Genomic DNA, 14,980 nt, shown 5'->3' on the forward strand with positions numbered 1-14,980 from the left:
TGTACAATCAAAGGGATTGCTATGAATCTACTGTGGTTGGACCCACAATGCCAACTACACATCTTATTTGTGGTAGCACTGTTGGTTCTCAAAGGGGGTGTCAATCAGCTCCTGGGTCAATCATGAAGAAAGACTCATTTTTAAACATTAAGGCTACCTTTATAGAGTGACATCAATTTCTTCATGGAGAAAGCAACGTGTATTTTCTACCTATATTTTGATTATCGACTGTGATACGTTACGTACTATCGCCTACATTGGCTCTATATGTAATCTAAATAGACATGGGAAAGAACCCATGCCTCCTTGATTTGCCTTTTTATGGTATATCATCTAAAATTATACCCATGATAAGGAAATCCTTTAACGTGAATGTTTGTTGTTACTTACCAATGATACCAATGCAGAAAGAATGAAAACAATCATGCAATCATGCCCAAACCCCCAATGCTGAAACTTAATTTATGTTTAATTAACCATCTACTTAATCTGAATTTGTTCTATTGGACAAATTGTTATATGTGTGATGTAGCCTATGCACACCATTTTCTTTTAGCTGGGCTTTATTTTTGTAAAGAAATATGAATTCTTTACTTCTGCAATGTTTGAAAGGCTTAGCATTTTGTGAAAAATATGACTCTCAAAAAAGCAGGACCTTTGAAGGAACTTCTCCTAATCTTTGCAGTGATTACCTTTGCAGCTTTTCATCTCTTATTAATATATGACATGACAGCAAGATAAGTGAGAAAAAAAGTTAGAAACCAGAATTAATAAATATTTTGAAAGACAGAAGCAGGTGAGACACTTAAAGGACTCTACGGCATTTCTGTGGCACAAGGATAATAGAAAAAGGGCAGAAGAAAAGGGGAGGTTAGAGAGATAGAGGATAGTGAACATTAAATTAAGTGCAAGTGAAGCTCTGGGGCAAACCAGAGATATAGACAGAGATAACAATATGGAGATATACAATATGACTGCTATGATAGTATAAGACAAGATGCTACGGACAAAGTAAAGCACCTGGGAGAACTGGACAAGACACCACATCCAGATATAACCACATCCGAATATGGTTGATACATTAACTTTAACAGTATAGTCTGCATGTTGTTCCAGATGTATTGCTTTATCATAACATGGATGTTTATTGAATATGATAAACCATGCCTATTTTTTTTGGTACAGCTTACAAATACATAATATACTATACTATTCTTTATCTGACACATATTTGATAGAGCAGAAGTAGCAAATGGATTTATGCTGTAAATGACTTTCAAGCTTCTAATCTGCCTTTGGGGGTATTGCGCAATTTCAAGTTTCAACACAAATCAGCCATGCATGATTGCGTTCTGTGTTGGACATATAATTCTGTATACATTTGATATATACCAGTTAGGATCTATTATGTATTCTATTGTAAAACCAAATCATCTTTGCAGTCTGAAAGTTTATACTAGATAGTATCTTGCACTTAGCATATTTATTTTTGCTATTTATTTTTATTAAGTTGTTTATAATATTTAACTACTTAGTAGTGACCACAAAATGTTTTCTCGCGATAACCATGCATTTGTGTTTGACAGAACTAGAATCAAGGCATCGGGGCTTGTCCCATAAAACCATATGTATGGACAGTGAACAGTTTCTACCAGATGGAACTCCCGTAAGACACTATGATGTCCACAGTCTTTACGGATGGTCTCATGCCAAACCAACATATGAGTAAGTGTTTTTTTAATGATATTATTCTATTCCTTTCGATTCCTCGCAGATAGAGCAGTCAATATTTTGAATCCCATTGCTTATCTGAATTAGGTCACAGAAATAATGGCTGTTCATGAACTTTATGGGAACGCCCAAAATAATGGAACCGAAATTGTTTTTTTAATTGTGGTTATTGATAATTCCAATGTATTATGGAGATATAAATAACCTTTCAATAACTGCAGCTGAAAGACCAATTTAGATTGAACCATTATGTTCAAGGTGAAAAATGCATTCACTTCCATAATGGTTGCCTTGGATATGCCATAAGGATGGTTGAACCGACTGAACAAGCTAAATGGCAAGCAATTTAAGTAAACTTAGAAGAATGTTTTAGACTGTGGCAGTTGCAGTTTAATGTTAATAAATATAACAAAAAATGCCCTTTGGACGTAAAAATACCAAGACATAGAATAACACTGGGGCACTGTTATGTCAGAGGCAACAGGGGAGTGGAACTTGGGAGTAATTATTTTTGAAGACTTAAGGGTCAATGCAATAAAGCTTCAAAATGCAAACATGATCCTGGGTTATATATCTAGAGGCTTTAGTAGAAGAAAGAGAGGTGGTTCTGCCACTTTACAATTCTCTGCTCAGCCCTTACTTAGAGTATTGTGCACAATTCTGGAGAATCCAACTCTAGAAAGATATTGGCATAGTGGAGAGAGTTCAAAGGAGGGCTACTAAAATGGTAAATGGCTTGCAGGATAAAAATATCAGGAACGACTAAGGGATCCCACTAAGTATAGCTTGAGAGAGGGGAAATATGGTTGAAACATTTAACAAAGCACAGGAAGGAAGTTTAAATGAGGAGAAATATAATTTAAAACATGAGGGCCAGGAGCTTATATGTAACATAAGGAAGTTTTACTTTACAGAGAGGGTGGTAGAAAACAGCCTCTCATAAGAAGTGGTAGAGGCTAATACAGTGAGGGAATGTAAACATGCATGGGATAGCCATAAAGCTATGCTGAATTTAAGACAAGACCAAGGACTGATTAAGGTCTGACCCTTCAAATCAGGAAAATAGGCAGACCAGGTGGGTCAAGTGGTTCTCCATCTGCTGTACAATTGTATTGTTTTACATAGCACCATCATATTCCATAGCGCTGTACAATGGGTGGACAGGACATAAGTAGTATATAACATAAGAATTTGACTTACAGAAATAAGAGGTGAGGTTAGCACTGACTTTGTAATTTTAAACTCACATATACAGGCATTCAAAAATGCACACACGAGCATACAAAGGTTATTGGAAAGAACCCATAACTCCTTGATTTGCCTTTTTATGGTATATCATCTAAAATTATACCCATGATAAGGAAATCCTTTAACGGGAATGTTTTGTTGTTACTTACCAATGATCTGTTGCAGAAAGTATGAAAATAATCATGAAACAGCTAATCCTTATATCACCCACTAGACTTTCATAAACCAGCCTTCATATAATTTCTGTACCTTCCTATATGTTAAATACCCGCCACCGAAGCCTCCAAAAGTGATTTTCTGTGTTATTACTGTTTTGGAACATACATTTTTCCATTATAAATACAATTTCATCATGCACAGGACAGCTCATCAGCCTGCAGGAAAAAAAACTGCACTTTGATAAATGTGTGTGTTCATCAAATTTGCTATTTCATCTAACATTAACAAGTTTAGTCCAAATGTTGGCGTGTTTAGAGAGCTATTTTGTTGAAATTGCTTTCTGATTACTTTAAGTAATCAAAACAATTCATTTTTAAAAACATTCTGCACAAAGTATTGGGATAATTAGGAACATTAATATTGCTAAGAAATTCCCATCAAGCAAGAACAGAGACTGTTATTTATCAACAGACGCATCCTACACTTTACTGAAGGGATAGTAACGTCTCAAGCATATTGCTAAAAAAACTGAATGAAATGGGTTCTTCTGTCCATTGACTGGATATTTTGGCTCATTTTGCAAATATAGCCAATAGATACCTCCCAGCTGTTCCATTTTCAGGCAGTGTCCTGTTGCCTGGCCAGGCTGCGCAACTGTGTAGCTTTTGCACGAGCACAGCTTCTGCTCGGCCGCCTTGTAAATTAAGTTCATGGTCACACTTGAAAGATGAATGAATGTAGCCCTGGAGCCTGGGGAAACAAGTTGTTTATGTGGCAGTGCAAGGATGCAAGACATTTCCTCTCGTTATGGGACTCTCCCAGGCAGTCTGGGGCACATGGTCTCCCTAACTGGCAGTACCAATAAATAATTTAAAGCCTGCATTCAGGATTTAAACAGATTCATAGGCAATTTTTAAACTACTGGTAGCAACAATATAAGCTCTTACAACTCGTCCAAAGCTTCAAACAGTTTTAACGCTGAAATAGTGAGGTAAGTTATTTAAGATAGATAGATAGATAGATAGATAGATAGATAGATAGATAGATAGATAGATAGATAGATTATATGGTCATTAATTTAACTTCTTATTCTATTATTATTATGCAAACTGGATTATATGCAAATTCTTAGCTCTAAAGACAGTATTTTGGCAGTTAATGACATGACATTAGGGATGTTTAAGTTTTGCTCCAATGGACATGAAAAAAAGAGCAAAGATTTCATGGACATTTGTGACCTGAAAAGCCTTGGTAATTTAAATATTACTATAATGAAAGAAAATACCAAGGTCACTACCCATTTTGATTGAAAGTATGTTATATTTGGCAGAGATCCAGGTTTCATTATGCACCAAAATCCAGAAATGCTGAGAATGCAGTAATAGAAACATTTCTCAATTCTCCACAGCTAATTGCTAAATAGATGTCTTTTCTATTTAACTCTTGGATTATCCAGATGATGTATAATATCTAGCTTGCCACTCTAAAAGGCTAAAAAATGTATATTTTAGCACATTCAGCTACATTGCAATTTGTTTTATTGCTAATTACACTAAAGAAGAATATTCTTTAATTGACAAGCTACATATTAAGTTAATTTAAGTAACTTTAAAATAATGTAGGGTTATACCTCCTAACAGTCCAAATTGCTAAAGAGGGACCCTTTGGTTTAAAAGGTTTGCTTAGAGGTGTAGCTAGTGCAGGGCTTTTTTACCTGCCTTTGTCTATTGATAGCTTTTTAATAAACTTGGTAATCCATTTTGGAGAAAAATTGTATTTATAACATTTTGCATGGAAACACATTTTCTTCCCTCAAGAAGAGGGACTTGAGTCCAAAGTGAGAATGTCCCTGATAAACTGGGGAAATTGGAGGGCTTAGGCTTACTTGAACTCACATGCTTCACTTTGTGTTCTCAAGTGTCTTACGAAATATAACCGGGAGAAGAGGTATTGTTGTCAGTCGCTCAACGTACCCAACTGTTGGACAGTGGGTGGGACATTGGCTTGGTGATAATTCTGCTCAATGGGACCAAGTAGATAAATCTATAATTGGTAAGTTGGAATTTTGAATTAGTACCATTTGTAGACTATTATTAAGATCATTTAAGATATCCTCAGAATTCCAGAGATCCACAGAAATGTAAAAAAGTGTCACAAACACAAAAGTGACATACATGTATTCAATGTATTAGAAATGAGACTAAACTAGTCAACTTAGAATGCATTTTACCCCAATCGGCCCAGTGAATTTCAAATGAAAGCATACAGGGAATCAGATAGTTTGAGGTATCAACCACTAATTCAACCAAATTTGTATGCTCTCACATGCTAATACTTGCAAAGCAACTTGTATTTTTACTAATGATAAATTATATGAAATGCATGTGTATTTACAGTTTGGAATTTGCAGGTTTTTTTTTAAATAAGTTCTTGTCGCAACTCACAGAATTATAAAAATACATGTTTTACAAAAAAAAATGTTTTACCAGAGAGTCCTCTCACCTATGGGCAATGGGAGGATGCATTAGTAGTAAACCCTTATGGGAGACACACAACCCAACCATGCCGCACGCTGATCCCATGGCTAGTGGGTTCATGTAGATAAATTATTTTAAAACTTGTGCCCCTTGCACCACCATCCCATCACAGTAGAAACAAGGGAATGTGCATTTTAAATAAATTACATCCGAACAAGAAAGTTAAAAAATACAAAACAACTAAAATTCTGTGAACAAAACTGAATCCTATGTGACCCAGATGTAAGTCGATTGAAAAGTGGCTGCTGGTTGCGCAGAGGCTTTTCTTATACTCTAGTGGGTTAGTTGTATAAAGTGCGTAGAGGTGGTCTTGCCATCTATGAAGTTTGTGTAATTGCAACAAACCGGGTTCCATTTAAATCGGACCTCCCTTTATCAATGTGCATTTTTTTACATTCATCACTGAGGTAAAAAAGTTTACCTTTTCATGTTCTCTTCCAGGTATGATGGAGTTTAGCCTCTTTGGAATATCATATGTAAGTTTTAAATCTGCCTTATAACTAGAGAAAGCCATTTTTTATATATGTATATTACATTAAAACCTTTTTGTGACCTATATTTTAGACTGGAGCAGACATTTGTGGATTCTTTGGAAATACAACATACGAGTTATGTGCCCGCTGGATGCAGCTTGGAGCATTTTACCCATATGCTAGAAATCACAATGGAATAGACTTCATGGTACGATTGCAATACACCAAGTTGTGCAATATTTTTATTAATAGGCAGAAAAGGGTGAATTACCATAAAAAGTTGAGAGAGCTATGTAGTAGTGGATTAACCTAATTTGACATAGTGTATATATTTGTTCTGAATATTTGTTTTTTATAATTTTTTTTTAGAGACAAGATCCTGTTAGCTTTGATGACAAGTTTAAAGAGCTTTCCAGAAATGCCCTTATTATCAGATACAAGCTTTTGCCATATCTGTATACCCTTATGTTTGAAGCCCACACCGAGGGTAGGACTGTTATTCGACCATTATTCCATGAGTGAGTATCATAGTATATTGTTTGTGTTATTAGGGGTTTGTTTAATACACTTGTTTTTTTTTTCTTCAAACTTTATCTTTTGATAAAGTTGACATAATGTACATTTGTGACAAGGAAAAACATTCCATTTCATATACACAATGTGGGATTGTTTGTCCCACTATTTGCTTGTCTGAATTTTTTTTGCAAGTCGCACTACTTGCACGTGTGGGACAACCTTGTCAGGAACCACAAACCAGAAGGATACGAGAAGTGCAGTTTAATAACATCTTTATTTACAAATAGTAAAACATTATAAAAATGATACACTTCTGGAGCAAATCACAGAGCAAGACAGGAGTCAAATGCCAAACGGGTAGTCAGATGAGCCGGGAAGCCAGAAGCCAGAGTAGCAAGGAACGAAATCAGGATAAGGAACTGGAGAGGGAAGTCAGCCAAGCCAGGGTCATACATGAGAATACAGGATACAACATGGGAACAGGTCAGAAACCACGCAAGTGCAGAGAGGTGCTGAACCTTTGCAGCTAAATAGCCAAAGCACAGCAAGAAAGGGACTGGCTATTTAGCAGCTAATCAGGTAAGGGCGTGACCTGTTAACAGAGCAAAACCAACAAGGAAGGAGTGAAGCGGGGGAAGGGTGGAAACCCTGACAAACCTTCATTGTTACACTCTGCTGCAGAAAGACACCTTCTGAATATCGCACACACTTTCAGTTTCTCCGACGTTACATGAATGGGCAGACCAGATGGACCTAATGGTTCTAATCTGCCGTCAAATTCTATGTTTCTATGTCATTCTTTAATCTCACACATTTTAATATTGGTTGTAGAACCATAATATTAAGGTCTAGTAAAACATATGTACTTTTTAGAGAATGTGCCAATGCAGTAAAATTTATTAATATACTGACGGCTTCGGACCATTACTAAGTGGTAGCAAAGCTGGCATTAACAGTGTCACACACCATCACTGGTCAGTATTAACTTTCTGTTTAACCAGCTGGACAACAAAATCTTCTGAGTTTTTTTAACATACATTTTAAATGGATACATGTTCTTGTTTTGTTATATAGATGTATTAAAGTAATCTCTTCTATGTGTTTTTTAAAAGATTTACATCAGACAAACAAACATGGGATGTATTTAAACAATTCTTATGGGGACCAGCATTTATGATCACCCCAGTGGTTGATGAAGTAAGTACTTGATATCAGTTATTCCTTAATTGTATACATAGCAGAACAAACATTTTCCCTAGGATACAATATTATTAATTGTATAAGAAATAGAAATATCCTATAAGGTTCTCTGAAATATTTACTTAAACTGTGGTTAGAGGATCATTGTTTTTTTTTTAAAGTGACTAATTGTTGGGTCATTTCATTAGTGCAGTGGGGTGGAGCATAATTAAATAGCCTTGGGGGTATATGCCCCTTTATATTCCCCTTTCAAGCATCCCCTACTCATGGATATAGGGGGATTAAAAATGCAGAAAGAAACAGACCTATAGTTGTTTCTCCTCCTCACACTATTCTTAGTTGGATGAGAGTTTGAAGTGATAAAATGCAACTTTCCCCAACTCCTCTTCTGGTGAGGAGCATTAAGCCCCCTCCTCATTCCTGTCCAGTAGGGTGGAGGTGGAGTTATGTCAAAGGTTTTTTTTTGTTGTTGTTGTTTTTCTAACACCCCCTACTCTTAAGTCCCCCTGGTGGAGGGATAAGATCTACCCATGTGATAAATGAAAAGGCTCACTTTCCGTGAAGCCCTCTCGCATGTGAGATAAAGATTGAGATCTGGAACTTAAATTCAAATTTTTGCAAGCAACTTGAAAATTAGTGAAAGACATATTTTTATAAGCTCTCATGCACTCACATCTCCTGCATGTTTTTTTTATTATTGCAAATACCAAAACATGTTGGCTTTACTGAATTTGTGAGTTTTTTTCTAACTCGCCCAAGTTTTCTGTCGCAAGTTGATGCACAACATTATGTGTCTTTCAGTTGATAGTGTTAACAGGGTTTGTTTGTCTTAGAAATGTATCATTATAACGTATTTGGTAACAATTGTCTTTGTTTCACCATCTTAGCAAAGACAGAGAATGTATATTAAAACAGAATGCCAAAATATTTACCTCTTCCAATAAGCAGTGTTTTTTACATTAAGCTGTTTGTGTATTGTAATACCTGGTGTTTTTTCCATTTGTTACACTTTTCCTATTGTTTCATTTTAGAATAAAGTCACGGTTGATGCATATGTACCAAACACCCGCTGGTATGATTATCACACGGTAAGTAATAATGTTAAGTCATAGAAGTAAATCATTTCATGACAACTAAAGTTACTCTTCCCTTCTAATCTGCCCAATTGTCTACCTAATTAAAAAAAACCTTAAATATATTTTGGCCTTTGCTTTGCCTAATGCTCAATATAGGCGTTTATCTATTTCACAGATTCTTAAATGGTAACTGCTGGCTTCACAACTATAAGCCCAACAAATTGTATTCATAAAGACTTTCTGTAACATGCATTTTTTCTTTGATCATCATCTTAATTGTTTAAGAGATATTTAGAATCAAAAAGAGTTATTTTACTTAAAGCTGAAATATGTAACAAGAGTAGGCACCACCAGAATAACTAATTAATTTCCCGTCCTGAAGTTCTCTCCCTTCTCCTCACCCAACATTTGAAGGCTACCTGAACCAATCAACAAGTATCACAGACAATATGGGAGCAATACCTGTTAGCGGAGAATAATAATACAGATTCTAAGAATAGAAAGTAACAGAGGGCAGATCCAATATGATACATATCCACTACCCTTTTTTAATTTACATGTATTATTACATAGGATTATTTATTGTTCTGAACTATGAAATGTGGAATTTAAAATACACAACCTTTTCTTTAAGATTATTTAAATTATCCACGCTTTCCTTAAATTAAAACACTTGTCCTTTACTTCTAGCCCTACCCGCTAGTTTTATCCTGTCAGCAATGTTTTGTGTTAGTGGCCCTTTTTTGATATCTCTCTAGAATATATATCTATATCATCTGACCTTCTCAATATCCCAATGCTTTACATATAAATTTAATCTTCTATGTTCATTTCAATAATAATAAACACAGATATAGGATACAGTTAACTCTTGATCAGAACTTAAAAATAGTTCAAAGACATGTGTCTGTAGGTTAAAATAATGATCACAAAAGCAGAACTACTTGCAAGTTGCCAGGGGGCAAAAGTAAAATGTCAGCTGTGGTAGGCCTTTCCTTCCTTAGTTAATATATAAACTCATTAACATGCTTTCTACCTGATCTACTGTATATGTTTATGTTGGTACAATAAAGAGACACATTCTGGCCTTTTTATAGAGTTATTCTATAAAAATGATCTTGTCACCATGCAAACCAATTGCATGTTCCAGTCAGCGAGAGCTTTGTGGTCTTTATAGACAACTCTTAAAATCTTGCACCAGAAAGGACATCTGTGTTCAAACTATCAACAGTATGTGGTGTTTTTGGGCCTAGGTAAAAGCTAAAATGCATGCATTCTCCATTATAGGGAATACAAGTGAATGAACGAGGTAAATGGGTAACATTGGCAGCCCCATTAGAACACATTAACCTTCATGTAAGAGGAGGCTACATCATACCATGGCAGGAACACGCTAACAATACTTTCTACAGGTAAGAACCATACCAGATTAAATATTCACAAAACATTATAGGAACCCTCTGCTAAACTACCAGTGTGGGGAGAATGGCTAAAATGGTCGAACAAGAATAAAACAACTTATTGTGTCCAAAGTAGTTATTGATAATATTTTTTTCAGTTTGAAGCCTACCATGTATTCTTAAATACAGCCAGTCATAAGCTGTCTGTCAGTTGGCCAAATATGTTATAAAATGTTTTTTGAACAATGTTGTTCTGTGGAACGTATCCAAAAAATGCAAAATGTGAAAACACCAAACAACAAAACTAATGAATTTTAAAAATATTTTTAAACGCAGCACACCTTGCTTGAAATGGAACTGTTACACCCCAACGTATCCACCTATTATTTAATTATCTGTCACATTTGAATATTTTTTTATGTTTTACTATGTATGTAAGCCCCATCATATACAATATATGTATAAAGGTTACATACCACATTTATTCACAGTTATATGCTTACTATCAGCAACTACCTATTACTAAAATTAGTCATATTTACTTTTGTCTGGAACTGAGTGACATTTGTATCATTTATTCATTTTTTTTTGGAATGTAACACTTGAAAATACTATATCTATTTAAATAATTAGTGAACTATAACTACCTAATTAGTTTCCTTCCTAAGGGCTTAGTTCAATAGCAGAGATAAATCTATCTTGAAATGTGCCTGTTCATAGACGGCAATAGAAAAAAATAGATAAAAACAGTGGCACAATGAATGTGGACTATTGTATCTCTATTAGCAGCTTAAACATAATTTTAGATCAGGTTTTTATTCAAGTGGCTTCCGCAGTGATGTTACAAGTTTGGTTGGCTAACATGGCAAGAGAAGGGTGCAACATCACCCCGCTGTGACTACCTGACTAATCACGTGGTCTGGTGCCTCAGGATGCAAAATGTTGGTAAACATGCAGACAGACACTTACCTCGTGCAATTAGTTAAAGAAATGTCTGATTTTTTTTTTCACATGCACATTGTTCAGTTTTTTTTCCCAAAGCAAAGGCAAATAATACAAATATATTTATTTATGTATTTCAGTCGTCAGAAATTTATGGGACTTGTGGTTGCCTTAGATGACAATGGACAAGCAGGAGGAAATCTATTTTGGGATGATGGGGAAAGTATAGGTAAGTTTAACTGGTCATCATTAAAGCTTTACAAAATATCTGTTTTAAATTAAAAAAAACTCCTACTAAATCTGCCAATAAGCATCACACTCTCTCACTTTTTACCTTGAGGTTAAAATTATTAAGATGTTATTCAAAGTTTCTATAGTCACGTTGTAACCCATGAATTGCTCTTATTTGCTTTTCCAGATTCCATAGAAAAGAAAAATTATTTGCAAGCAAGTTTCACTGCTGATAAGGTATGTAATAAAGACTATTGATGTAGCAATTTCCCCAGTTGTGAAAAAGTTGCAACATACAATTTTTAACAGCTAGGTAGCCTAGTAGATGCTGATTTCCCTGTCCCAGACTGTATAGGAACTTTACTTACTTTGGTAAACTACAATAAGAATACCAATACCACTGATTAAAAAATGGTTTCCTTGTCCCTAAACCCAACCCCCCCCCAGTATTATCTGTATATGAAAATAAAGTTGCTGATTTAATGTACTGCACATTCTGATTTGGTATTTTTATTGTGGAGAGAGTGGATGTTTACTCCAAGTATGTAACACATTTCTGTTTTCTCATTAGATAATCTGGGGGAGTTAGGCTTTTTTATGGAAATTACTATTACAAAAATTTTTATATTTAACTTATAGCTCATATGATCAACTATAGGCAAAAACAAACATTGACAAATAACTAATTCCCTTGGAAATCAGAAAACTATGACTTTTGAGAACGCTAGTCTTAAACAGTTTGCAAGTGTATTATTATTTATTTTTTTATTTTGTTTTCAAAGGGAACCGTATCAAGCCTGCCAGTTCACAACAATTACATATCTGCAGCAAATCCTTTACTACTTGGACACGTTTATATTTGGGGAATCGGAAAAGAAGCTGTTAGTAGTGTAAATCTGATGTATGATAATTCTCCACCAGAGGCTATTACACATTATACTGTACAAAATGAGGTATGTATGATGAGTAAGTTTGTTATAAGCCTGTTTCAATGTATAAACCATTGAGACAGGTACAAGCTCCTGTGCAGCCTGTTACTCGACATGTACTACTAACATTTGAAAAACCCATGGAGTGTGTAGTTTTCAAAAATGTATGGTTTGATGAGCTAAATTGAATTGGCCAGGTTCAAAGATGTTCCAAATTGGACATGTGTGCAGCCTGACCATATGTCAAAATCCCCCCTCCCAAAACACTCAGGAGATATTGCTGAACAAATATTGGGTGTTGCTTGGCCATAACATGTATTAAGAGCTGTAAATTTAATACAATGTGTGTGAAAAAAAAACAAAAAATTAGTACCACAAAGTCTGATAAAGGCTGGTAGTAGAATTAATGCATGGAAAGAATGAAATACTAGCACCTGAAATACCGCGGGGTACCTAGCTTTCAAAAATACATTGTTTGATGGTGTAAATGGAACTGACCAGCTTCAAAGATGTCCCAAATCCTACATGGGTGCAGTATGACCAGATTTAAAAGAGGGTTGAAAACTATGCTATTTGTACTTATTGCTCCGTAACTTACACAGAAAAAACACAAAAACATTGGATATTTCTAAACTCAGGACAAATAGTAGAGTGTATTTAGCAGGTTTTTTCCATTAGTTTTAGTCAGGAAAAAGTGTTTTTTTTTTTTTTAATTTTTCACCATATATTTTATAGTAAATTAAATATTATAACAACAATCAAATCTAAAGAAAGCCCTTCTTGTCCTAAAAAAATATATTTGTGTTGCTACGGTAAATAAGAGAGAAGAAAGACGGCAACATTGCAAAATTGTCAGGAGGGGGAACATAGCAAGATAATGTCTACATCAAAAATAAACTTGCTTTTTTCTCTCCTTTTAGGTTTTGGAAATCCATCTTGTTAATAAACATTACAGTTTGGAAAAAAGTGTAATAGTAACATGGCAATGACACAACTTTCTTCAATGATTTTGGAGTAAATCTAATGTTTCACATGTTTTTGTATGTAAACCATTACAATAGCACTATATATTCAATGAAATACTGTAATAATGTTGTTAAATGTTAATAAACAGACATAACACACTATGCTCAATTTGTTTTGTGCTTATAAAGTAAATTTGTTCACTAATACCAGCCTTAGTTAAATTACACGGTATGTATAATCCAGATCTGTTAAAACATAACCATGGAACATAAGGAGTGAAATACTGGCCCTAATCTATTTTTACAATCAGGTAAGATAACAAAATTAACCATGACGCCCCTTCTTTCTCTACTCCATGTTCAGTGGCAGCATTTAACTAAACTTAGCGGGTATTGAGTCCTATACTACTCCACACCCCCATCTTCTTCCCGGTAACATGGGATGGTTTTAAAATATTATAAGTTAAAAAAAAGAGAGGCTCAGAGACCATGCTCTGTCTCTTCCATTAATACTTTGTCATTGTTATATTTCTGTGGATTTTAGAAATGAGGAGCCTTAAATACACAATACAAACACAAAGAAACAGTGGTGTAGGGGATAAGCATAAAGGGATAATCCATAGCAAGCGCGGGTCCATAAATCAGAAAAAGACATGGGAAAAGTCGACTCAGGAAAAAAACAGATGAAGGGTAAAATATGTGACTACAAAAGTTCAAGATGTCACATAAAAGCATAATTTTCATTTAATACATGTCTCTTACTGTTGAAGTCATTGATACATTTCAGTTCCCAATTTTTCAGTCAAGTCTGTTCATGAAGTGGGTCAGACCATCTAGCAAATCATAGTTTTCTGGTCAGGCACAGATTTCTGTTGGTATAGCATCCTTTACTTGCATCTTACCCTGCAACAAAGTGAGATATCGAACCAGTTCACAGATGTTATTCCCATTGGGAAATAAGTCAAAATGTGTCATACTGATGGTATTAAGTACCAACCAGAGTAGCACACATCTTCATGGGTCTTCTATCCTGAGCTGGAACAGCGACTAAGAAACAAGTATGATGTCCTACATTTGGTGAAGTTGTCCAAAGCGTGTATCCTTTTAAACTCTTTGAATAAGCTCCTGAAATATCCAGTCCTTCCAAATCCTAAAATTATACTATTAGAAATTCTACCAGGGCAAATATTCTCAAATTTATTGTGTTTCCAAGCCTCTCATTGCCAGGCACTAGAAATTGTCGTTAGTTTCCTTTTTTCAGATCCTAATTAAATTGATGAAAAGAAAAATTATTATGCGAATCACTAGACATAAAGGCATGAGATCTGTGGCACTTATACGGGAGAGTGTTAGAGAGCTTCACGGAATACTTTCCAGAATCAAGGAATGTCTGAATAGTACTTGTTTTATTTTCAGTCACGAAGATGGTGCAATACTAAAATATACTGGTCCTTTCTTTTTCAGTTGTTTGGGGTTTTTTCTGTTGTGACAGAAGATACCGCATTGAGCAAATATATTTACATTGTGTTTGATTTAATGGCCTGTCAGAGCTATTGTGATATGGATTGCCCCA

At 35.0% G+C, this 14,980-nt stretch overlaps 1 protein-coding gene across 1 annotated transcript in view; it reads left to right on the forward strand.

The window, feature by feature from the left end:
• SI (sucrase-isomaltase) overlaps positions 1-13,612 on the forward strand; it is a 76,049-nt gene extending 62,437 nt beyond the window's left edge. The window contains exons 60-71 of the mRNA XM_053459041.1: positions 1,587-1,725; positions 5,057-5,190; positions 6,117-6,151; positions 6,240-6,356; positions 6,518-6,666; positions 7,777-7,861; positions 8,896-8,952; positions 10,228-10,352; positions 11,423-11,511; positions 11,701-11,750; positions 12,296-12,466; positions 13,363-13,612. Coding sequence (XP_053315016.1) covers positions 1,587-1,725; positions 5,057-5,190; positions 6,117-6,151; positions 6,240-6,356; positions 6,518-6,666; positions 7,777-7,861; positions 8,896-8,952; positions 10,228-10,352; positions 11,423-11,511; positions 11,701-11,750; positions 12,296-12,466; positions 13,363-13,431 — 1,220 coding nt within the window. The 3' untranslated portion in view covers positions 13,432-13,612. The remainder of the gene's footprint in view (positions 1-1,586; positions 1,726-5,056; positions 5,191-6,116; positions 6,152-6,239; positions 6,357-6,517; positions 6,667-7,776; positions 7,862-8,895; positions 8,953-10,227; positions 10,353-11,422; positions 11,512-11,700; positions 11,751-12,295; positions 12,467-13,362) is intronic.
• The last annotated feature ends 1,368 nt before the right edge of the window (positions 13,613-14,980 follow it).

This window comes from Spea bombifrons, chromosome 3 (assembly GCF_027358695.1).
Source record: "Spea bombifrons isolate aSpeBom1 chromosome 3, aSpeBom1.2.pri, whole genome shotgun sequence".
Lineage (NCBI taxonomy): Eukaryota > Metazoa > Chordata > Amphibia > Anura > Pelobatidae > Spea > Spea bombifrons.